The sequence below is a fragment of the Centroberyx affinis genome, unplaced genomic scaffold, assembly GCF_046629955.1.
Source record: "Centroberyx affinis isolate AG114_WGS23_722 - 3 ecotype Tasmania unplaced genomic scaffold, CSIRO-AGI_Caff_v1 ptg000714l_1, whole genome shotgun sequence".
Classification (NCBI taxonomy): domain Eukaryota; kingdom Metazoa; phylum Chordata; class Actinopteri; order Beryciformes; family Berycidae; genus Centroberyx; species Centroberyx affinis.
Window position 1 is genome coordinate 64,527 of NW_027279331.1, and position 24,039 is coordinate 88,565.

Genomic DNA, 24,039 nt, shown 5'->3' on the forward strand with positions numbered 1-24,039 from the left:
TAAAAATCTCAATGGTAAAAAAGGAGGTCCAAGGCACTCAAGTGGATTTGGTCTTCCAGAGGGTAGGCTGTCATACAGGTGGTGATCTGGGTGAGAATGAAGCTTAATTTTCAGATTAACCGATTATGGTATGTTCCATTATTTTCCGTCTTATGTACAGTCAGTGGATATCAAAAGACTACACACCTTTTCAAATGTACATGTTTTTATTGCCTTGAGACCTCAAATGAAAACCCATCAAATCAACTTTAATTTCGATATAGTAACCAACAGAAACGGGTACTCATATCTGGCAATGTATTAACAAGTGAAAACTAGGTTAGTGCTACTTAAGTTACGGTTCTTTGACAAGGACATTTCTTTTCACTGTCCTTTGGAGTGGAAATGGGATGATTTGCTTTCAGGTTATCGCACTCCTAGTTCAGGTCACGTGTTCTCGCCCACATTTGTGGTCTGCTGTGGGCAGAGAGATCACAGACAGGATGCAAAGGGAGAGGTTCTCTGCTGGGTGACAGGCTGCAGTTTAACTTCTATTTGTTAGCAAATCCAGGCCAAGCCATTAACAACAAAATAACAGTACTCGCACTACTGGCCAAGCCTCAAAAATGAAAAATGGACCAAGAATATCAGCTTAGAACTAAGGATTTAGCCTATACACAACAAAGAACTTTGACAACGATATCACAACAAAATTGGAGCAGTAATTTTTCTAAAATGACTTTTTTCAACGAAGCATTTAAAAGTTGACATAGGCGGTTTAGTGTTCCATTTTAATACATTGTCAGAAATTAGTAGCCTTTTGTTTTAACCTTTTGCTTTCATTTCAGACATTAAGGCAATAAAAACAAGAACATTTGGAAGGGTGTGTAGACTTTTGCATATATACTTTAAATCCCAGATTATAACTGAGTTGGACTTTTGCAGTGCCTCTCAGTGGGCAGTAGACCACACTTTTCCTGGGCATTAACATACTGTATGTCAAAAGTGAAATTCACTACTGTCTTTTCCTTTTAATCCAAACCGTATAATGCAAAGCAATAACCACTGTGGCAGTTTATTTTTATTCAAACAAAGGGCTGTTCTTTTTCACTTAAAATGTATATTGAGAAGATCTTAGACTAAAACTTTAAAAGATGTATTTTCAACATGCTTTGATGATTTTATGGCACAATACAATGTGCAAAATGTGTGTGAATAATTTTTGAAATGACTATTTGAAGTACTCCAAAGCCTAGGTCATAATTCACACATGCAGTACAGAGTAAAGTATACAGTAAAGTATACAGAATTGATCCTGTTTTTAACTACACCATAATTTATACTAGATCATTCCTATTTTGTACTTTTCATACTCCTTTCTAACATTTTTATATCAAGTTAAGTCATACAATGCTATAGGTCAAAATAAGCAAAGGCCAACCATAAATCCAACTTTATTCTGGTGAGGCATGAACCACATCTCATGTTACCACATCTCATTTTGTGCGTAGTAATCTGAAAGGACAGATTAATTGAACAGAAATAACAAATTTCTTAAACTTGATGCAGCAAGCAAACACACCAACACCATAACTGTAAGCTCTTAAGAGACATTTACTGCAGGAGCAATGTGAGGACAGACTGAGACCAAAGCTAGGTTCTTACAGGGATAACAAACTCATCCTGTACCTGTGACTGTCAACACTCTTACCAGCAGTACAAAAATAAAGCTTTGCCATTTTTAATACCTGCATGCTAGCACTGTTTTTGTGTACATAAAACATAAGCTATGAGTAAATATTTGAAGGTGGCACATTAACACATACAATTTTGATAAGCCTGCCAATGAACTACAGTGAACAAAGTCGTAAATGCACAAGAGCATTGATTGCATTAAATTGGATGTAAATATTATATGGCCTAAAGAGAGATAGTGAGCATACATAATATTAGGATCAGTGTCCGAAATTAACATTTTGCCTCGCCTGCCAAAGGGTGGTACCAGTCAAAATTGTTTAATAGAAATAGGTCACCCTAACTGTTTACAATGCTGTTTCATGTACTGAATCAGGTACTGTGTGTTCATTTAAAAGCTCACTGACTTGTACAATGGAGGCAGTTTGTAACTCATCATGAAGTGCAACAGATAACAGAAGGTAACGGAGGCATTCACATGTTATCGTCTCAAAGTTATTGGCCAGTGTGGAGGGTGACCCTTGATTTATCTGCCAAAGACAAATTTTACCGGCATTTGGTGGCTGTTAATTTCGGACCCTGATGAGGATTATACATCGTTAGCTGACAAGTTTGTACTTGGTGGAAATGCTCAACTAGGTTGAGTGGTGCTGGGTGGCTTTAATTTACAGATTTAGCCTCCCTTACCTTTTAAAAGAAACTTCCCCTAGACCAGCAGGGCTGATCCCTTCCTGGATGTAACAGGAAACTACAAGGAAATGAAAGCTGCTCCGAGACTCCCCTGCCCGCTCTCTCCACAATTTACAACTATTGTATCGGTTAACAGTGTGCAAACTGCATACTTAAGGAGGGTAAGAGTTTACAATGGCATCTCTCTCTTAGTTCATCACTTCACAGCATTTGCTCCTGTCAGTCAAGCTAAAGGAGCAAAGTCTAGCTGTGGTCTGGTGGCGTGATCAGGCCATAGCGACTCACAGCTCCAAATAAGCATTGCTAATAATGCATCTTATGACTTGTTTGACTATGAATGTCCAATCAGGAGCGTGGTGTGAACTTCAACGTCAGAGTTCTGATACAAACACTGCTCAAGTCTGGAGTGCTGCTCTTTTAGCCCTAATGGGTTGAAGGGCAAAAAGATAGTATTTACTGTATAGAGACTGTGGCAGACACAATATGCACTTTAAGTAACCCACAAAAAGGACTTGAACATGAAAATAAATTAAACAACACTATTCTGTAGCACTTGATTGAAGTCATCGCCATCCCATTTTAGAAACTGTGTTGCGTTTCGTCAGATTTCACCGGTAAATTACATACTGACGGCATATCAGGATATTGGGTACCTCTGTTATTTGTAGGATTGGTAGTGGGATATTTAATGAATGGACACTTGGTTGCTTTGGATCAAAAACTAAGGTGAATGCAACTTAAATTTAGTCCACATCACACATCAACAAGAGCCAATCACCGACATGTAAGTACAGAATATGGATGCCAGTCGCTCAATCACTGTAACTAAATTGAGCAACAATTAAAAAAAAAAAAAAAGACCAGCCTGAATTGATCAACATTAATTACAATTACACACTTGTGAATCACTGTAATATTGTCAAAAATGATATATTTATAAGAATTTACATAGAATCCCTTGAATTTTTTTACAATCGGCCAGGACAGGATTGCCCCCAACCCAGCGTCTAGGTCACCCTTCCCAAGCTTCCCCAGTCCTCAGTCTCATGTTCATTTGCTCCATAGTAGGGCAATGGCTTTGCAAATGCCCACGTCATTGTAGTTGAAGTAGCAAAGACCGGCGAAGGTGACCGTGGACAGGAGGAAGAGACTTGCGTTGGCAACCTTGACCTTTGTGTCCCCGTGAACGTAGTCTGTTAACACTTGTCCGATACCCCTACAGGGGAAAAAAAAAAAGAGACTCAATAAAGAGAGAAATGTGGTTGGTTTTGTCAAATATCCATTCACTGTAACAATGGGATTTAGATGGAAACTCCCATCCGGCACAAGCTCACAACTTTCATGAATGAAATGTGCATCATGAAGAAACAGGACTAAGTACTTGGGGACAGTTTTGTACTCCGGGGAAAACACCCTGCTGTTGTGCAGAATATCAAATCAGGAAACCCAAAGTTATTCAAGTTGGTTATCTCAAATTAATAATATCTATATAACAGGTTGGAACGTCCACCACTACCACCCAGATTCAAAAACCATAATGCTTAACCCTCATCCTACCGACTGGGGTACCCGCAGACCCCAGAGGTATACTTTTTGTCATATCTCACAGGTGCTTTATTCTATCATTCCAATTTTTCATGACTTTGTCAATCAATTTGTTCCTAATGACTTCATATCATTGTTTTCTGTTTTAAATAGTGCTTTTTAAAAATACCAATGTATTGGGGTCCTGGGGGACCCCGGTCAAAAGCACCCAATTCCGCCTATGCAGTTTTAATAGATGGAACTATTTTTATTTATTGAGTTCATGTTTGCCATGGGTCCTAATTTAAAGTATCACATACTATCAGGAGGGGTAGGGACACTCTGTCAGTCATTTTGAAGGAGACAGACACTCTGTGACGACCCTAAATACTGCTCTTCCTAAGGTAAGATGATGTTCAAAGTCAGAAATACAATACATCATTTAATTAAATGTAACTTTCCTAAAATAATAATAATCTGTTTTTTTTTCCAGATGACATTAATTACATAACTAATAATGTTTTGAGAAGAAATAAGTTAACATTTTGCTATGATGGTTGTTTCTTACAGTAGTTTATTCTTGGGGTCGGTAGTCCTTGTATGTTAAATATGTTGGTAGGATGAGGGTTAATCAACGTCTTATTGAAGCCATGGTCTTCAACTAGGCATTCAGGTCCGACATTCCTTAGTGCTAGGAAATCCCATTAGGCATACGCTCTATACTTATCCCCAGTACCAGCTCAAAAGGAGGAAGCCTTTGTACATTCTCATACTTCGACCCATGGTGATGGCGACACCAAATGACAACGGGTTGAAGAGCGCATATATCCTGACCATCAAGGAAATCCAAGTGCCCTGAAAGCCACCGCTTAAGAGGACTTATCACCACTCGTGACTGGGATTTGTGGCCTACACCCGCCGCGCCGTTTAGTCTGCGCGCCGACTGATGGAAGAGCACATCGCCGCGACGCTAAGCTGAAGCCGCCTTCTCAAGTCTGCAAACAGAGACGGCGCAGATGAAGGCTGAATTAATCGCTGCTGATAGCTAGAGCAAGATGGCTGAATTTCCTCACAGAAACCCCCATGGCAAAAAAAAAAAAAAGTTTGCGTTAAGTCCTGCGCGGGTCAGTGCACAAGCAAAATCTTTGTGCGGGGCGGAGGCTTTTGGGCTCCGGGAACTTTCATTCATACTCCCGAACGCTCAGGATCTGTTAAATAACTGTCTGACCATAGAGGTGGGGTTAAGTTTGTGTTTAACTTAGATGCTGACAAGCCAAGCTGAGCCTACAGACGAGACACAGCACAATAATTACGACTGGAAGAGGACTTATTCTATCCTGCTCCATTCAGACACCAAACAGGGGAACATTGCTGTGTAATTACTAATCACAGAGCAAACAAGCAACCATGTAATTTGAGAGCTGTGTTCAGAAACCAAGGCAATGACAGTGATCCAACATAAAAAAAATGTCCCAAAAAAGATAACACTGTCATTCCCAAATATTGCAAAAGCGCAGATGATTCCAACCTCAAAAACAGATTGCAAACTATTTTGTAAGTATAAGTCGTAACATGACTCATAATTACTGATAAAATTTCAATAATATAGTTAATATAATTAATATCAGGGTATCTGCAGATTTCAGAAAGCAAGACTTTTAGGACCTTTTTAATGCTAGCTGGAACTGAAGACCAATTTAAAACCCAAAATGAAGAAATAAAAAGTTGACTAAAACAGCTAATTTCCAGCTCAGCTAATGTAAGTTCTAAAATTATAACGGAGCAGTGTAAGGACACCAGAAAATTAAATGTTTAAGGGCATGATGTCCAACTAACACAATTACGATGAAAACAAAACATGTTTGGCATATTGTATTAATCCTGTTCTGTATTAATCAAAGAGTAGAGATGCATCTTTTGGTGAAACTACACAAGTCATGGCATTTGTGTTGTTTCATTTGCTTTCCAACTCTGCCTTGACTAAATATCACCAAATGTAAATTTGACAATATCACTATCTAATTTTATTTCTGCATCAAAATGAAACCTACTTAAAAATACATTATTAAAATAAATAAAAATGATAATCAGCCAGTCAGTGACGTCGTCCTCTGATATGATGATTTGATTATATTTAGTGTAGAATTGATCAATAATGCACTGGTCGTCAATGGGAAGCCCTTAACATGAAATGATTGTAATGCAGCATTTTGATCCGATTCCATACAGGTATACATGAATGATCTGTCACCATTATCTTCATTATCATCATCATCCTGGGTTTCAATGGAGAGTTTTAGTGGCTGATGGTCTAAAAATGCGGTTTCAGAGGCTTTTCCATTCTGACTTGTAATTTTTGGCATGAAAATGGTCAAACTTAAAGATAGTGAATATAGGCATATCAGTAGCTTCAACCCACATATATCAGCATCAGCCTTCAAAAACCTGTCTGTCAAACCCTTGTGCATGCACAGTCAGGGCTGAGGTTAGCGTTTGCTCGTCTTACCAGTGTCCATGCAGAGTCAGGGCAGCGGCCAGGGAGTAGTCCACGACGGGACTGGGGTAGAAGTAGGCCGCCGGCCCCAGGGCCAGCAGCAGGATGCTCAGCACTCGCTCTCCTGTCCAGTGCAGGGAGGCCGCTTTGGAGCCGGAGCCCGCTGTACAGCAAGAGCAGCACCGTGAAACACATTAGAGCCTTTCTCATCAGCGGGGTAAAATCCAAAACAGGTCCTCCCCAAAAGGTCAAGGTTATACATTTAAGCTACAACAGCAGAATGCGTTGAAATCAAGATATGGATGGCTTCGCGATACCATTCAATACGCGATACGAGGTTCACGATTCGATACAACCACGATACGATGTAATAAATAAAAGCTTGATGACAAAGTATGACTTATGTTTATTTCTGTGCCACAAATCTTTCTAGCATTGGCATTAGCTTGCTAGAATGTAAATTTAAAAATGTCATTACAAAGTGCAAATAATATCATTTCTATGGAGAGCTTGTGAAATAATGATGGCTCATTTGTGATTACTACAGCAGAATAAAATGGGGCTAATATCGTAATTCACTTTTCTGTCTCACTACGCATCATCACTTTTTTGCATTGCGATAGGACTGGGCGATAATTCAATATTATCGTTTATCGTCTTTCAGTGGAATCATATCGTGATGATATGAAGATATTTTAATATCGCGACACATATTTCTGCTGTCTAAATTGATGATGACAAGCAAATTTTACTTAAAAACTCTCATAAAATGAGGTATGGTAGGAATATTATTTGAATATTCCTGTTTTGTTTGACATCATACCTAACATTACCATTCGGTTCAATGAGATGAACATTAATTTGATTATTTAACGTGATTTTGCATACATGAACCATATCGTGATAGATATTGATATCGAGAAAAATCCTTATGATTATCATGATTTTGATTTCAACCATATCGCCCAGCCCTACATTGCGATATATTGAATTTCGACCACGTGTGATAGCATGCTTTTAATGTGAAGACAAGCTAATCAATCCAAGGCGTCCCCCCCCGAGAAGAAAGTCTTTCTGTGGCTCTATGAATGACCCACTAACCTGATGTTGACTGCTAAATGTCCAGTCGACCTCAGATGAACCTGGTGTCAAAATACTGCCACCAGTCTAACATTTGGGGTGCTAAATTTAGACTACAAAACAGTCCCTGGCAAGCCTCTGCTCCCTCCTCAGCTTCACATCAGTTGGAACAACTTGAAGGTTAAAAACAACTTTCCAACGCATTTGAAATCGTTATGACTTGTGTCTTGACTTTGATTGCTACCGATAAGCTTATTCACACTTGACACATGTGAGTTTAGTGATATACATCTGAGTTCATGTTTTACAGTAAACCAAACATTGTGATCACAAAATGACATATGGAATGAAAATTGTTCATTTTGTTGGATTTATTTTCAAGTAGGAAGCTTGTGTCTGAAAAATATCTTTATGGCTGTATTCCCCTTATGGTTTTTGTTTTTGGGAATGGAAAGGAATTGTATATACAGTATGTCACGCACAATATCTTGGACACGATGAATGGCACCTCCACTTCTCCTTTCCCTGCCGCCATTAAAATCAAGACACATGAGGTAACGTACTGTATTTTCTACTTACTGCCCCACTACAACTCTCTATCATCGTTTACCGCCAACAGCCATCTGGGAATGAGGGAGGACCTTGAATGACATCACTAATCATGAACCGCTCTCCTGAGTCTGATGAGGTATCACTCATGTCTATGCAACTTCGGGATCAGACAGATCCCGAAGTTGCAAATCAAATCAACTTGTTGCAAATCAAGATTTACACTAAATGATGGTGTAAATATACTATAAGTCTTTTTGGAACTCTGAAGAACTGGTCCCCACTGACTTCAGTTGTTTTGGAGAAGGCTGCTATGGAGTTGTGCTGGCAACCTCCCCTTTTTTTTTTTAAACCTTTATTTATTCAGGGGGAGTTTCACTGAGTTTCTCTTTTTCAGGAACGCCCTGATCACATTCACACACACGTTCACACCTGGAAGCTGACCAGTACAACCACAGTCTGATCTGCTGGCCACTGAGCTGGAGCGGTTGGGGTTAAGGGCCTTGCTCAAGGGCACCTCAGTGGTGGTAATGAGGGAGGGAATAGCGCTGCTTTTTCACTTTCCCCACCCAGATTTATCCTGCCAGTCCGGGGGATTGAACTGACGACCTCCGGTCACAAGCTCACTTCTCTAACCTTAAGGCCACCACTGCCCACATGTTATATGGACAAACTTCACCTGTGTTTCAACTGGCATGAGGGTGACTAGATGACAGAATTTTCATTTTTGGGTGAACTATTCCTTTAATAGCATGATGGCAAAGAGCCCAGGCTGAAAATAACTGGACTTATCCTTTAAGAGTAAACAAGATTCTGACACCTCTACCTGTTTATTAGCTCCAATATTGCAGTACTTTGTGCAGCTGCAGCACAATACTTTGGACTTTGACCATTTGAATAGATTATCATCACAAGCATTAGGCCAAATGTTCCAAGCTTACACATTCTGCAATGATACATGGGTGAAGCATTAGTTTCTTTAATGAGGTGTGCTATCAGATGCTTTGCTGTGGTGACGCAGTTCCGTATTCTAATGCTACAAGCCAAGTTCAGATCTATGCACGACTCTTGACTCAACACACACACTAACACTGACCGCTAAGAGCCTGGGATGCATGAATCCTTGCCGTCAGCAGGTAGGGCCGCTCCTGGTCTTTGTGTGGTACAACCAGCGGTCTGGCGAGCAAAGTGCTCCCCCGGTAGAACAGAGCTGAACAGAAGAGACAGGAGAAACCGTGAGATGTGAGTCACGTTTTCCAAATGGGCATCGTTTGAGAAAATCGTTCACAGCTTAATTCGAGCAACCTGTAAACCACAAATGAAGCAATCATAACTAACATTTCATTGTAAATACATTTTAAAACGTGTACTAGAGCAGTGATTCTCAACATTTTTCATATTCACATTAGAGCCACGGACCCCCATTGGATGAGATTTTGTCTCTCAGACCCAAAGCTGAGAATATTTTTATTAGTTAGATATGATTTTGTCCCATGATTGTCGGTATTGTAGGTAGAGAGATAACAGTGAAACTATGATCAAAACAGTCTTTCTTCTACATTCTGTGTTAACTTCTTGTAAATGACATAATGCCGAAGTTAAACAATTCATCAGTTTGCTGGGGACCCCCTGGAACCTCCTCAAGGACCCCTGGTGGTCCCCGGACCCCGCGTTGAGAACCACTGTACTAGAATATAGCATATCGATAATCTTTTTAAAGACAGTTTGTGTGAATATTATGTGGTCCTTGTAATTAGAACTAAAAAAAAAGACTCTAAGCTTGATTTACTTGGGGCATGATGAAAAAATTAATATTTAACCCAGTATTACGAAGATCTGATGGATTCAACCTGCAATGAAAAGATCAACTCTGGATCCCACAAGGTCAAAAATCCTTATTTCTTGTCCACGTGCAAATCTATCTTTAAAAATGTCTTAGATAACTAGGTTACTGCACAATAATACAACGACTGTTAATTACCATCTCTAGTTTTGGTGCATGTTGTCTTCCTTTTATTGTATTTTTAGTTATTTTTTGTTGTTTTGGTTAACTTAAGATGTCGAAACATGCCAGAAACCGCTTCAATAAAAAGTGTAATGCAAACACCAGCCAACAGCGTGTGTGTTATAATGCTCTACAGACTTCAGATAAGTCCAGAGATAAGTCACACCGAACTCCTCTCAAAAATCTTGCAGTGTATTGTGGCCTTGCTTATTGGCAAAGTTACCTACGTCATAAAATATGACTTATGACCTTAACTGAAGTGTTAGGAGACACTCTTCAATTCGGCTTGTATATGAGCCACCCAGCAGCCCTTGATTCAGTAAGATTTCCAATTTCACAACTGGCTGACCTGTTATTCCGAACAAACTTCATCCAAAATGAGGGCGGTGGCGAGCAGTGTGAATCAGTTCTACAAGTTGATATTTTATTGAAATCCAGCTATATGCATGCCGAATTGAAGACAGTGTCCTCACAATTCATAAAAGGGTCTTCAGTCGTGTTTTATCGGGGATGTATGCCGAATATGCAAGGACACGTTTTAAGTGCCACATTTTTTGAACGGGAGTGCGTGAAGCTTCACTCCATACGAGCGATAACGTCACAGGCTAGATGTCATCATTATAGCGACTTTCAGTTCCCCCTCCAGCACGACTCACGACCGTCCTTGGGAATGTCTGATTGGAAATGTATTACCAATCACCAGTTGAAGTCACTATTATCCCCTTAGCTATATGTAACGCTAACGCTATCGGGATTTTTGCTGAAATCCAGCCGTTGTTGGCTTCCGTTAACGTCGTGAACTTGAGTGTCCCTGCCCTGGTTTTCCTTCTTTGCCGGGAATGTGTTCTCGTATAAAATTCAACCTCGCTTGCGTGTTGCTGTCAAAAACACTACTTCTATTAACTGAATACACGCGTTTAAATACCACACAGACAACGAGAATAGATAGAAGCACTTACGTTTAACTCCTCTGTGACATACAGAACTTAACCTGACGATGGCCGCCATGATGATTAGCCAGCCAAGGTCACGGCGGGTAAACCGGATGTACTTCTTGGCTCGGCGGCTGCGCAAAGATGTTGTGCGTTAAAATGATAAGATACAGCAAATATTTCCATCTTCGCCTGTTACGGTTTGCTTAACGCAAATTGTGATTGATTTATGCCAGTTGTTATATAATGTACCTAATTTTGATGCAACTTAATGATGTAGATTCTGAATTTATATTACCAAGATTTATGTCGACCCCCACAATTCCACACAGTAAGATATGTAAGGAAGTATAAGTGAGCAGTAAATTATATACAATGCCTTATGATTCTGCAAATAAAGACGAGGGTAAACTGTTAGTTTGGTTTACCCCCCAAGTCCCATAGATGTAATCAACAACACAAGAAACAACACATGATTAAGCTACAAAAGTGAATGGGGTTATACTAAATCAGCAATTCATCTTGCACTCACTGTTATTTTGCATAACATCATAATGGCTGTAGTTCATTATTTCATACTTACCTATCCTTTTTAACCTGTCTCCTGTTCATCTACATCTCTTCGTGACTAAAGTAAGTTAATAGATGAAGTCAGTATTGGATCATAGTAGGGTTAAGTCAATATGGGTTTCTGATACCCCATATGGTCTAACCCCAGCTTTAACATTGCTGCAGGTATGTCCCACTTCAATAATAGCAGTTTCCATCCAAACTCATCAAAATCATTTTATTTGAGAAATAGTCTTTCTTTACCCACTTTGTAATAGATGTTCTCAAATGTTTTCATGCTCTAAACCTCCAAATAGACACACTTTGGACCCCCCTTAGATATAGATTTTTATTCCAGGGACCTATAGCTGTCGTTATGTTAGTACTGTCTATACTGGACGTGGAGAGATAATGGTGATTAGAATAGTTGTTCTTCAATGTGGGTAATTTATAGAGAACTAAATTAGGATATAGTAAATTTAAACTATTCCTCATTTTTCAGGGAACCTTTTCATTTTCCTTTAGGGCTGAACACGGAAATGTTTTGGAGAGCAAACTCCAGTTGTACACAAACTATCTTTGTCAGCGTCACCCCCTGCGTCACGCGTGCGCGCGCTGATTTACAAATCGCAAAAGCTTGCGCTGCCGCTTTCATTTTACGTTTCATATGATTTGTAGAACAGTGGTTTGTCACAGGCCGCCGCGCGCACTTGCGGTGAAACCGAAGGTCATCTTGACAACTCTAACCGGCAAGCTACCTGGACCGATCTCTAACAAATAACGCAATGGACGGCTTTGACCTAAACACGTCGGAGAAGGCAGAGGCGTCGGAGCTTCAGCGTATGATCGCTATAGAGCAACAGAAAGCACAGTTCCAGGCCCAGGTTCGTCTGTCCAGGCTTTACCGTTGAGGCAAACCACGCCGCATGCCGCGATACACGGCACGCCAAACTCCATTTTTAAATCTTGCAAGTCAGTGTGTCTTTGCATTTTGGTTTATATACATAACGATAGAACATGACTTAAGACTTTTTACAAATGTTCAAGAACAACACCCAGTCTTCATTTCGGCATTCATTTAATCCACCAAGCAACACTTTATTTCCATAAGATTCTAACTTTTATAACCGAGTCGCCTGTTCCTCTCATAATCCACCTCCACCAATATAGGCTACACAGTGGTGGGCCATAACGAGCAGTGTGAACCAGTTCTAAAAGTTGACGTCTCATTTGAATAAGTGTTGCTTGGTGGACTGGCTGTGCGCCGAATTGAAGAGTGGGTCCTAAAGCTCTTGAGTCATATTTTAAGGGGTGTGTACCTTTCGCTGATAAGCAAGGCCCCTTCGAATTGTCAGATTTTTTAATGGAGTTTGGGGTGACTCTCTCTCGACAGAAGAGAGAACGGCACGTATCAGGGCTGTAGTGAACCCAGAATACAGTCTCTTACACCTCAGTGAATGTCTGTGACATTTTTGCAGGATTCACTCTGTTCTACAGAGTTTTGTTTTGGCGAATACATGCATGGAGTGGCCAGATGGACGGGCCATCATTCTGTACATTTTACAGGATCACATCAGTAGTGGAGTTCCTCCAAAACAAATAGGAAGCCCATTAAAGAATTGACCGTCCAGAACATGTAATGCAGGGTCACTTAAAGGAATAGTTCACCCAAAAATGAAAATTCTCTCATCATCTCCTCCCCCTCATGCCAGTTGAAACACAGGTTAAGTTTGTCCATATAACACACAGGGAGGTTGCCAGCACAACTCCATAGCAGCCTTCTCCAAAACAACTGAAGTCAGTGGGGACCAGTTCTTCAGAGTTCCAAAAAGACCTACAGTATATTTACACCATCATTTAGTGCAAATCTTAACTACAGCTGATTGATTTGCAACAAATAATGGTGTATAGGTCTTTCTATTCACAGTGTGATTGTTTGGCTGTTTTTGTTTTGGAACTCTAAAGAACTGGTCCCCATTGACTTCAGTTGTTTTGGAGAAGGCTGCTACCAAGTTGTGCTGGCAACCTCCCTGTGTGTTATATGGACTAACAAATTTCACCTGTGTTTCATTTGGCATGAGGGTGAGGAGATGATGACAGAATTTTCATTTTTGGGTGAACTATTCCTTTAAACTTAAGACCACATTTTCCATAAACCCCATTGCTTGCACAATGTGAAATGTAGTGTAGAGGCTGCTAATCTACTCGGTTACACTTACACCAGTCTGATACTACTTACCATGATATATCATATGAATTTACCCAGAAAGATTCTGTCAGCCTTAAACGGTGGGTAGACTCTATTCCACAAGTAAAAAGGTTGGAAAACTGAGGTTAGGTGGGTTTACGCTTCACTACATCCCTGCATATATTTCTGTGGATGTCTGTAGGAAGGAAGGCACGAGAGATGTATTTGTCACAAGGTACTTAAAGGATATTTGAATACTGCTCAGTCACGTCTGAATTCACTGTTGTTTATGTTCATTTCAGGTGCACAATTTCACCGACGTCTGCTGGGACAAGTGTATCGACAGTCCGGGCTCCAAGCTGGACTCCCGGACAGAGACGTGCTTGGTGAGCTGTGTGGAGCGCTTCATCGACACCACCTTGACCATCACCAACCGCTTCACGCAGATCGTGCAGAAGGGCGGTCATTAACGACGGACTATAGACGCCAACGGGACTGTGAAATACTTCAATGGTTAATGGCATCTGCCATAGCCTGCATTGCAAACGTTATGTTCCTCAGATATAATCAGAGATCGTTATTGCTATAGCGTGAATAAAATGTTTTGTATCCGTAACATGTCGATGGACGATGATGGACTGTAGGCATGTTCTGAATTTCATCTGGGTCGATAGGGCAAATCTACAGCGTCTTGGGATCAGAGGCTGGTCTCTGTTGCAGCCCCACTTTGTGGTTTAGGCCAGTGGTTCTCAACCTTTTTCCATATCAAGGACCCCTAATTTAGTCCACATTAGGGTCACGGACCCCCATTTGATGAGATTTTGTCCCTTGGACCCAAATCTGAGAATATCTTTATTGTTAGATATGATTTTGTCCAGAATTCCATTACTATCTGTATTGTAGGTAGAGAGATAACAGTGAAACTATGATCAAAATATGCCCTCAAGGACCCCTGGTGGTCCCCGGACCCCACGTTGAGACCCACTGGTTTAGGCTGATAAGACAGGTGTATTTTTACATAAAAATCTTGCCTAGTGCAGCTTTAATTGTAGAAATTATCCCAATTGCAGATGTATAAGAATGACTATTCCAATCATAGGTTTCACTCTGACCAGAGTTAGACAATTCAATACTAAATCATCAGCAACAAAAGTCTTCCCATGAGTCCCTGGGACAGAATCTATTCTATTGTGTGCAGATTTGTGCGTCTGAAAACATTTGAGAAGCCCTGCTTTAGACCGCCCCGTCCCACATTCCTTCTTTTTCTTTACACTCTTAAGACATGAGTTCTCTATTCCTTCCACCTCCCAACTTCTGTATCTATGATGTAGGCTGAATTAGCAGATTAAACAAGTTTGCGATAAGTATTTCTACCATCATCTGTTGTCACAAAGTTTTATTTTGTATTCAATGTAAACACACATCTGGCAGTTCGCTGTATTCAAACTATAACCTTGTATTCAAGCATTTAATTTTCTCGTTGATAGCGAAATGTAATGCCCCCTGGGAGAAAAAGACCTACAGAAATTGAAGACATGACTTCAACTGCTGGTATAGAAGCAGTAAACATTCAAACACATAATTTTCTTCACTTTGATTACAAAACTTGAAAACAATGGGGGTTATACCAATAAGGGGGTAACACTTTACAATAAGGGTCACTAAGTTAAGGGTTAGTTAATGCTTAATAAGGGTTAGTTAATGCTTAATAAGGGTTAGTTAATGCTTTATAAGGGTTAGTTAATGCTTTATAAGAATTAACTAAGCCTTAGTTAACAGTTAACTAATGTGTAATTTACTACTGGTGTTCATGTTAACTAAGGTATTAGTTTATACATTATTTAATAGTTTATAAAGATACTATTAAGTAATGTATAAATTAATACCTTAGTTAACATGAACACCATTAGTAAATGATTACCAGACAAATTAGTTAACTGTTCATTAAGGGTTAGTTAATGTTTATTAAGCTTTAACTAACCCTGAACTTAGTGACCCTTATTGTAAAGTGTTACCGATAAGGGTAATAATAAAAACATATTCATACATACATGTGTGGAATCGGACCAAAATGTCTCATTAGAATCAGTTGGGGTTAAGGGCTTCCCATAGACAACCAGTGTAGTAGTGATCAATTCTACAATAAATATGCACACAAACAAACTGCATGATTCATATCAGAGATGACACTGACTGGCTGATGTCCGATTCGTAATAAAAGGCCAATATATCGGTCTAATCCTAGAAAAGGATTAATAACAAAGGGCCATATAAATACATATGTCGACTACATTTGTAGCCATTTTAAATGTGTTACACGTAAAAACTAAAGCGTCAGGTTATTTATGTTTTTAGCTGCCCTGAGTGCAGATTTAATGGCGGTTTCGATCCACCCGTGAGGCATGGCCGTGTGCTCCCCTGCGAAGTGCACCCTTCGGTCGCTTTTGAACAGTTCCTGGGCGTAGTCGACCTGCTGGTAGGGCGTAAAGAGGGCGAAGGCTCCCAGGCTGTACGGATCCAAGCCCCACTTCTTCACCAGTCCCCCGGTACACAGAGGCCTGATGTCCTCTCCGTGGATCTTCACCAAGTCCTCCAGGACCAGGGCCATCAGGTCGTCCTCGCTCACCCCTTGGAAGAGGGTCGAATCGTCGGAGCAAGTGTAGGACGCCAAGAGGGCCCCTCCGGCTGTGCCGGGAAAGCCGTGGCTGGGGTAGTAGATGAACCGAGAGGGCCGGTCCGTGATGCTCTTCCCCCCTCTGATGCCCTCCTTCTCCCAGAAGCGCTCCCTGAAGCTGAGAACCACCTTGGTGGAGCTGGCGTAATGGACGGACCGCAGGGCCTCCATCTTGTGGCTAGAGAGAGGGGGCTGGAAGTCGATGAGCAGGGTGGCCTTCGCGGTGGCGGTGACCAAGGCGTAGTCGACGGTTAGATTGGTCAGGGCGCCGGAATTGCGCCAGTCCTGGTATGATATGGTGACGTTGCCGCCGCCTGATTGGTTGATGAGCTTGACCTTGGAGTTGAGAAGGATGGTGGCGTTTAATAGCTGGTAGAAAGCCCGCGGGAGGTGGTCGAAGCCACCTGTCACCTCATAGTACCTGGGAAAGAATACAAGAGGAACACCTAAGTTTGGGGGATGATGACATTTTTGTGGGGGGTTTTTTTTGGTCTGTGACTAGGTTACAAGTAGAGTTGTATACAAACCTTTCTAGAGGCAGAAATAATCTGATTGGTTGAGTTAAACCGCATTGGGCGGAGCCAAAGAACCACAGTTTTTCAAGTTAGCTAAGTGGGGAACTTGAATGGCAAAGAAGGAATATAAATAATAATGACTTTTTTCTTTCAGTCATTCATGACCATGGCATCTTGGAGGTCAGCACGCTAGCTAACTAGCTAATCTAGACCAGTGGTTCTCAACCTTTTTCATATCAAGGACCCCTAATTTAGTCCACATTAGGGCTACGGACCCCCATTTGATGAGATTTTGTCTCTCAGACCCAAATCTGAGAATATTTTTATTGTCAGATATGATTTTGTCCAGAATTCCATGACTATCTGTATTGTAGGTAGAGAGATAACAGTGAAACTATGATCAAAATAGTCATTCTAAAATGACAAAATAATGAAGTTTAACAATTCATCAATTTGCTGGGGACTCCCTGGAATGCCCTTAAGGACCCCTGGTGGTCCCTGGAGCCCACGTTGAGAATCACTGATCTAGATAACTTAGTATAGCTAGATTGCATTTTTTTTGTTAGTACCAAGAGCGCTAGGCTTCATAATATTAGCTTCCTCCACTCTTACCTTTTTTCTCTGGGCTTCAGTCTAATGTCACTGAGCCAGAAAACCTAGTTATTTGGCTCCGCCCACTGAGGTTTAACTCAACCAATGAGATTATTTCTGCGAGAGCAGCTCTGTCTCCAAGAAACCTCCATGATATCTGATCACAGTATTTGTATCCATATGATATTTGATCTCTGAGGATTCAGTATCTCTTACTATTGACTAGTGAAGCCATTGTCATACCCACAACGTAAAGAAATCACCATAATATTCCTATAATCTATACGGATTTAGACTGTGTAAGTGATAGGATACCCAATAGTGACCTTTTTCGTACTTTATGGTATTTTTTATCCTATTCATATTTTATTTTATATAGACAATATTAGCTTTCATGCTCATTCTGTAACAATGATGAATGGATATAATGACAAACAGACCATCTGAACCATAGATCTGAGTTTGAGGTTTAAATTTATTGTTATTGTATTATTGTCTTCTTAATTATGTTTTGAATAATAAAAAAAAAACTGACCAAAAAATACACCGTGCATTTGCCGGACCGTAAAACTTAAAGTTAAGCAGTTGCCTCCAGCTGTTATTATTATTAGGCCTATCATCATCATCATCACCATCATCATCCACCAGATTACTAAATTTGCAGGTGATGGATGATTATCCTTTGCCACTAAAAGAGCCGCCCCACGTCCCGCCGTAATCCCCATGATATATTAAACGGAGACAATTATGCTAATGGTGTCAAATTAAACGAATGAATTAGCAAAGGTGTAAGTGTCCGTGTGTAAAATTCCAATCTGCAGGCTCCTACCTTAATTGGTTAAATTGTGTGGGGTGGGTGGGAATGTGAATGATAACTAACTAACCCAAGTCATAGGCCAAGAGGTCGTCTTCCTCACGGGTGTTGCTAGAAATTCCGGGGCCCCAACTCCCCCCTCCACCCCCCCCCCCCCCCCCCCCCCCCCCCCCACTTGTGCCACCCCTGATCGTCCTTACTCGATGTTGTCACTGATGTCCGATTGTATGTACAGCATCTCTGTCAGCGACATGTAGAAGAGGCTGTTTTCGTTCAGGATGTCCCCGATCATCCTCAAGGCCTCGCGGCTCAGGTTGCCCTCCTTCACCAGATATTCCTGCCGGTGACACGGCACAACACGGCATGAGTTAAGCCACACGATGACCCTGTGTGTGTGTGTGTGTGTGTTGTGTGTGTGTGTGTCCTCTCTCCAAACAATGAGGAGTTCAGTGACTCTTTACCTTCACTGAGTAGGAGTCGTATTTGTCCAGCATGGCGCTACAGCCGCTCCTCTTCAGATCGTCCCTCACCTGCCGGCACATTACACAGCTTAACAAAATGACAATAAAAGAAAACTGTGTGTACAATAAAGAAAACTAGCATTTATAACATCCTCCTCTCCTCCTCTCCTCTCCTCCTCTCCTCTCCTCCTCCTCTCCTCTCCTTTCCTCTCCTCCTCTCCTCTCCTTTCCTCTCCTCTCCTCCGTCCTCTCCTCCTCTCCTTGTCTCCTCTCCTCATCTCCTCTCCTCCTCTCCATGTCTTCTCTCCTCCTCCTCCTCCTCTCCCTCTCCTTGTCTCCTCCTCTCCTCTCCTCTCTTCCTCTCCTCCTCTTGTCTCCTCGCTCCTCTCCTCTCTTCTCCTTGTCTCCTCTCTCCTCTCCTCTCCTTTCCTCTCTTCCTCTCCTCCTCTTGTCTCCTCGCTCCTCTCCTCTCCTCTCTTCTCCATGTCTCCTCTCCTCCTCTCCTCTCCTCTCTCCTCTCCTCCTCTCCTCCTCTCCTCTCCTTGTCTCCTCTCCTCTCTCCTCCTCTCCTCTCCTTGTCTCCTCTCCTCTCCTCATCTCCTCTCCTCCTTTCCTCTCTTCCTCTCCTCCCCTTGTCTCCTCTCCTCCTCTCCTCTCCTCTCCTCTCCTCTCTTCTCCATGTCTCCTCTCTCCTCTCCTCTCCTTTCCACTCTTCCTCTCCTCCTCTCGTCTCCTCACTCCTCTCCTCTCTTCTCCTTGTCTCCTCTCCTCTCTCCTCTGATCCTCTCCTCTCCTTGTCTCCTCTCCTCTCCTCCTCTCCTCCTTTCCTCTCTTCCTCTCCTCCCCTTGTCTCCTCTCCTCCTCTCCTCTGCTCCTCTCCTCTCCTCTCCTCCTCTCATCCTCTCCTCTCCCCTCTCTCCTCCTCTACTTGTCTCCTCTCCTCATCTCCTCTCCCCCTCTCCTCTCCTTGTCTCCTCTCCTCTCTCCTCTCCTTGTCTCCTCTCCTCTCTCCTCTGCTCCTCTCCCCTCTCTCCTCCTCTCCTCATCTCCTCTCCTCCTCTCCTCCTCTCCTCTCCTCTCTCCTCTCCTCCTCTCCTTGTCTTCTCTCCTCTCTCCTCTGCTCCTCTCCTCTCCTCTCCTCTCCTCTCCTCTCTCCTGTCCTCGTCTCCTCTCCTCTCCTCTCCTCTCCTCTCCTTTCCTCCTCTCCTCTCCTCTCCTCCGCTCTCCAATTATAGCAGTGGGATACCATTGTGTCCCAAAACATAATGAACGCGTGGAATGTGTCCAAACCTTCCACAGAGCTTGACTGAAGAGCTGAGCGGCCGTCTTCCCCCTCTCCTCTTCGGTCAAGGTGTAGTTGAGGATGTCGGGGTTGCTCTCCACAGCGTAGGTCTTCTGCAGCAGTCCATTGACCAGATAGTAGGTGTTGATGTCGTCTTGGATGAAGTGGTTCAGTGAAATGTGCAATTTGGCGGCAAAGGAAAGCAGAATCCTGTGAAATGAATATAAAGTATGTTTACTAAGACGGCAGCTTTAGCGGGAGGGGCCCATTGGGTTTTTTATGCCAGTGATTCTCAAAATTTTTCATATCAAGGACCCCTAATTTAGTCCACATTAGGGCCACGGACCCCCATTTGATGAGATTTTGTCTCTCGGACCCAAATCTGAGAATATTTTTTTTTTGTCAGATATGATTTTGTCCAGAATTCCATGACTGTCTGTATTGTAGGTAGAGAGATAACAGAGAAACTATGATCAAAACAGTCATTCTAAAATGACAAAATAATGAAGTTTAACAATTCATCAATTTGCCCTTGGAATGCCCTCAAGGACCCCTGGTGGTCCCCGGACCGCACGTTGAGAACCACTGTTTGGCACAAATTTGGTGCAAACGTCCACTTGGATGAACTGATTAGAATTTGGTGGTCAAAGGTCAAAGGTCAACATGATCTCATAAAAGACTTAAGTTTTTGGCCATACCTCAAGAATTCATACGCTAATTATGACAAAATTTCACACAAATGTCTAATAGGAGAAAATGATGAAGCGGTGACGTTTTATATCCAAAAGTTCAAAGGTCAACTTCACTGTGACATCATAATGTTTTGCTTACCACTGTAGCTGAGAAAACGATCTTGGGTCATTCTACAAAAGTACTGTGCAAAAGTCTTAGGCACCCAAGAGTTTTTATATGAACTGTGTCTTAGATGTTTATTAATTTTTTTTTCTGCATTAGTATGTCAGTAGACTGCTCTTTATTGTACATTTTTTGATATTTAGAAACTTTTCATTAAATTATTTTTGAAAACATCTTACTTTTGTTTTCTTTTACATGTGCCTAAGACTTTTGCACAGTACTGTATGGTCAATAAATAAAGACTGTCCTTATGTCTAGTTTTGACCAGTGTTGGTTTAAATACCAAATTATCTATGATGTATATCTGATCCGCAAGACATCCAGACAGGTTCATACCCACCGAAACACAACTTTTGATAGCATCTCTGCAGCAGAGGAAGTATTTCCTTTCAGTCGCTGGAAAAATGCAAATGCAGTTCCTTGGTTCTGCATTATACCCACAGAATGGCACACTATTAATACACACACACACACACACACACACACACACACACACACAACCCTCTGCTGTACTCACTTGTGAAAGCTGGGGATCCTCATAGCACCCACTTCTGCATACCAGCCCTCTCTTCGGTTCCTGAACGTCTCCACGCGTCCTCCGATACGGTCACTGGCTTCTATTATGGTCACCTAGTTGTACATAGGGCCACATGATCAGTCTCATCAGAATACACGGCGTGAGCTTAGAATTATAAGGTTCTATCTGCCTTCAGGATCAGTTCTGAGATATCGAGCTTCAAAGTTTTCGGCATCCATTGAGTTAAATGGAGATGGGTCCTTTTGTTTTAGAAATGACAGACTCAAAAATCATTATTTTCCTCCCCCCCACCTATGATGAGTGGTTAACAATTCTAGGAAACATTTATACAGTGGAAAAAATGACATATATGCTAAGATTACAGAGGGAAATTTTTATAGAAAGATGGACACCACTAATGGAGGCAATAGGGGACCATTGGGATTGATAACGGAACGACCATATACTTTTATTTTTTGATAAATAATATGGATATTTTCCTGTATATAGGACTGAATATGTGTGTCTGTGTAAGGTGAACTTGTATATAGCCCATGTTTAGTTTTGTTTTGATATGTTTGTGTTATTTACATCGGTTATTTTCAGTATTGTTATTATTATTTTCATTATCTCAATTGTAACCCCTTGTAAAGGAAACTGTCAACCTATATTGAAATATTCTGGATGTAATAGGGGATTGTGAGATATAACCAAATAAAAAAAAATAAGTTTAAAAAAAAATAAAAAATCGTAGAATAGGTTCTAACTCGGTTTTGAAAAAGGTCAGATAGAACCTTATAACACCAAAGTAAAATGAGAATATCTACACAGGAAACAGGCTCTCCTGTACCTTATGGCCGGCGTCTTCCAGGAACTTGGCGGCGGTCAGCCCGGCGACGCCGCCGCCGATGACCGCCACGTGGCGAGGGCTCTTCGTGGCGGGAAGACCTCGGTCCACGATGTCGAGCAGCTCGCCGTAGTCCGTGTCCTGGAGGCACTCGAACAGAGGGTCTCCGAAGATCCCGTTGACGGCGAAGACCACGACCCCGACTAGAACCAGGGGAACTGAAGGAGAATCCAGATGAAAATGCTGAAAAGATGGTGATGACTAGAATACTTTCCAGCCTAAAACAGCCACAAAGACGTTAGTCATCCCCAAAACCCCCTAAGCAACAGAGCAGCTTCCAGTTTCCTTTCTTCCCTTACAAAGCTAGACAAAAGAGAAAGCACGAAGGGGAACTATGGGGTTTTATGATAAGGAATTTCAAAAATTTCCCACTCATATTGGATTTCCACAATAAAATACCTGTATTGCGCAATTGACAGTTCTCCGTTGCGTGACAACTTTAAATTTTTTTATTTCTAGGTTACATTCGAGGACGTCTCAAAGGTCAATTTTCATAATAGAATAGAATAATAGAATGATCGCAACAGCAGCATCAGATTAATAATAACTGGATTTAAAAAAAAAAAAAACAGCTGTAAATACTTACAGAATTTGCAAAGTGCCATATGAGGGATCATGTTGAGTATGGAGCTCCAGGGTCTGGGCTTCCTCCTGCTGCTGTTGATGCTGACACTGTGAGGGGAAAGTGAAACCTACCCAACACAACAAGACAACCCATATGACACCTTCAGTGGGAGAGGCTGTGATGTCATTATCTATATGCTTCTAATTTTCCAGCTGAAGTCTAACGATTCATCGGTTTGCCCGGGGACCCCCTGGAGCCCCCTCGAGGACCCCTGGGTGGTCCCCGGGACCCCAGGTTGAGCACCGCTGATCTATAGCATACAGATGAATCCATTTGTAACGAAATGCATAATTGAATTCAATGTCAAATCGGATGAGAAATCACAATAGCCCACTCACCATCATCAAAGGTAACGTCTCATAAGTCGTCATAAACCTGGGCATGATTGGGGAAAAAGGTACGGGTTCCCTAGTTTGAGATGAAATCATAAATCATAAACGATAAGCTTTCAGTGAACTTTGCTCACGACGTGTTTTAATGAGGCAGAGCTGCGCGGCTCCTCGGCTCTTCTGGAAATATTTTCCCACACCGGCTCGAGAGTCAACCACACTGAACAAATCAGATTAGCGAGGTTATACTATTCATCAGCATACCTCATCCCCCCCCCCCCCCCCCCCCATCCTAAATCATTTCAATATCTGACCCTTGCTCGTTCAAAGCCACCCAACAAAGTATATACACTATCTGACCAGGTTTTTTTTTTTACTAGTTTTCTTGGCCATTACAAGCAAAGTTATTATTATTTTTTTGGTTATTTTTGTTGGACTTCCTGGTAAAAGTCATGCTACATTTTTTCAGAGTTAGAGTGATGCTATACACGCCCACCTTTTCCTGTTTTGGGTTTGGGTTTCCAGCAGAAAAGTGCAACACAGACAGATGGCAGTGAAATGAAAGTAAAAGCGGAAAAAAAAGGAAGAAAAAAAAAAGGAAAGGCAAAGTTTCATATTCCTCACATCACTATATGTTATTTTGGGGCGAAAGTAACTATTTCCATTTAGCCCACATGGTAACACTTTACAATAAGGGTGACTAAATTAATGCTTAATAAGGGTTAGTTAATGATTAATAAGCATTAACTAACCCTTAATTAACAGTTAACTAATGTATAATTTA

The 24,039-nt window shown here is 41.5% G+C and overlaps 3 protein-coding genes across 4 annotated transcripts; 1 reads left to right on the forward strand and 2 right to left on the reverse strand.

Moving 5' to 3' along the window:
- Positions 1–1,415: 1,415 nt before the first annotated feature.
- sdhdb (succinate dehydrogenase complex, subunit D, integral membrane protein b) lies at positions 1,416–11,033 on the reverse strand. 2 transcript variants are annotated; one of them, XM_071519551.1, is made up of 4 exons: positions 10,976–11,033; positions 9,108–9,221; positions 6,395–6,545; positions 1,416–3,580 (listed from the first exon to the last, which is right to left on the reverse strand). In XM_071519551.1, the coding sequence occupies exons 1-4, from the start codon at positions 11,022–11,024 to the stop codon at positions 3,415–3,417; spliced, it is 480 nt and encodes a 159-aa protein (XP_071375652.1). In that variant the 5' UTR covers positions 11,025–11,033; the 3' UTR covers positions 1,416–3,414. The 2 variants fall into 2 exon arrangements, with proteins under 2 accessions (XP_071375652.1, XP_071375653.1); XM_071519552.1 differs by having other exon boundaries at positions 10,970–11,024.
- Positions 11,034–12,192: 1,159 nt separating this feature from the next.
- On the forward strand, positions 12,193–15,406 carry timm8b (translocase of inner mitochondrial membrane 8 homolog B (yeast)). Its single transcript, XM_071519546.1, has 2 exons — positions 12,193–12,381; positions 13,988–15,406. Exons 1-2 carry the CDS (start codon positions 12,283–12,285, stop codon positions 14,153–14,155), a joined length of 267 nt encoding a protein of 88 aa, XP_071375647.1. The 5' UTR covers positions 12,193–12,282; the 3' UTR covers positions 14,156–15,406.
- Positions 15,407–15,591: 185 nt separating this feature from the next.
- On the reverse strand, positions 15,592–23,293 carry il4i1 (interleukin 4 induced 1). The gene is made up of 8 exons (XM_071519545.1): positions 23,265–23,293; positions 22,888–22,993; positions 22,245–22,459; positions 21,395–21,507; positions 20,031–20,232; positions 18,741–18,809; positions 18,480–18,616; positions 15,592–16,780 (listed from the first exon to the last, which is right to left on the reverse strand). The coding sequence occupies exons 1-8, from the start codon at positions 23,268–23,270 to the stop codon at positions 16,012–16,014; spliced, it is 1,617 nt and encodes a 538-aa protein (XP_071375646.1). The 5' UTR covers positions 23,271–23,293; the 3' UTR covers positions 15,592–16,011.
- Positions 23,294–24,039: the final 746 nt, after the last annotated feature.

Bases quoted from the DNA above. Each gene is read 5' to 3' on its own strand.
- sdhdb (XM_071519552.1), bottom strand. From the start codon at position 11,024: ATGGCGGCCATCGTCAGGTTAAGTTCTGTATGTCACAGAGGAGTTAAA. The intron at 9,222-10,969 runs GCTTCTATCTAT...TCTTCTGTTCAG, and splicing joins CAGAGGAGTTAAACGTAAGT to CTCTGTTCTACCGGGGGAGC. The intron at 6,546-9,107 runs GTCAGTGTTAGT...CTTGCTGTACAG, and splicing joins TGCATCCCAGGCTCTTAGCG to CGGGCTCCGGCTCCAAAGCG.
- timm8b (XM_071519546.1), top strand. From the start codon at position 12,283: ATGGACGGCTTTGACCTAAACACGTCGGAGAAGGCAGAGGCGTCGGAG. The intron at 12,382-13,987 runs GTTCGTCTGTCC...TGTTCATTTCAG, and splicing joins AAGCACAGTTCCAGGCCCAG to GTGCACAATTTCACCGACGT.
- il4i1 (XM_071519545.1), bottom strand. The intron at 21,508-22,244 runs GTACAGGAGAGC...ATGTACAACTAG, and splicing joins TGGAAGACGCCGGCCATAAG to GTGACCATAATAGAAGCCAG. The intron at 20,233-21,394 runs GTGAGTACAGCA...TTCATTTCACAG, and splicing joins AGGATCCCCAGCTTTCACAA to GATTCTGCTTTCCTTTGCCG.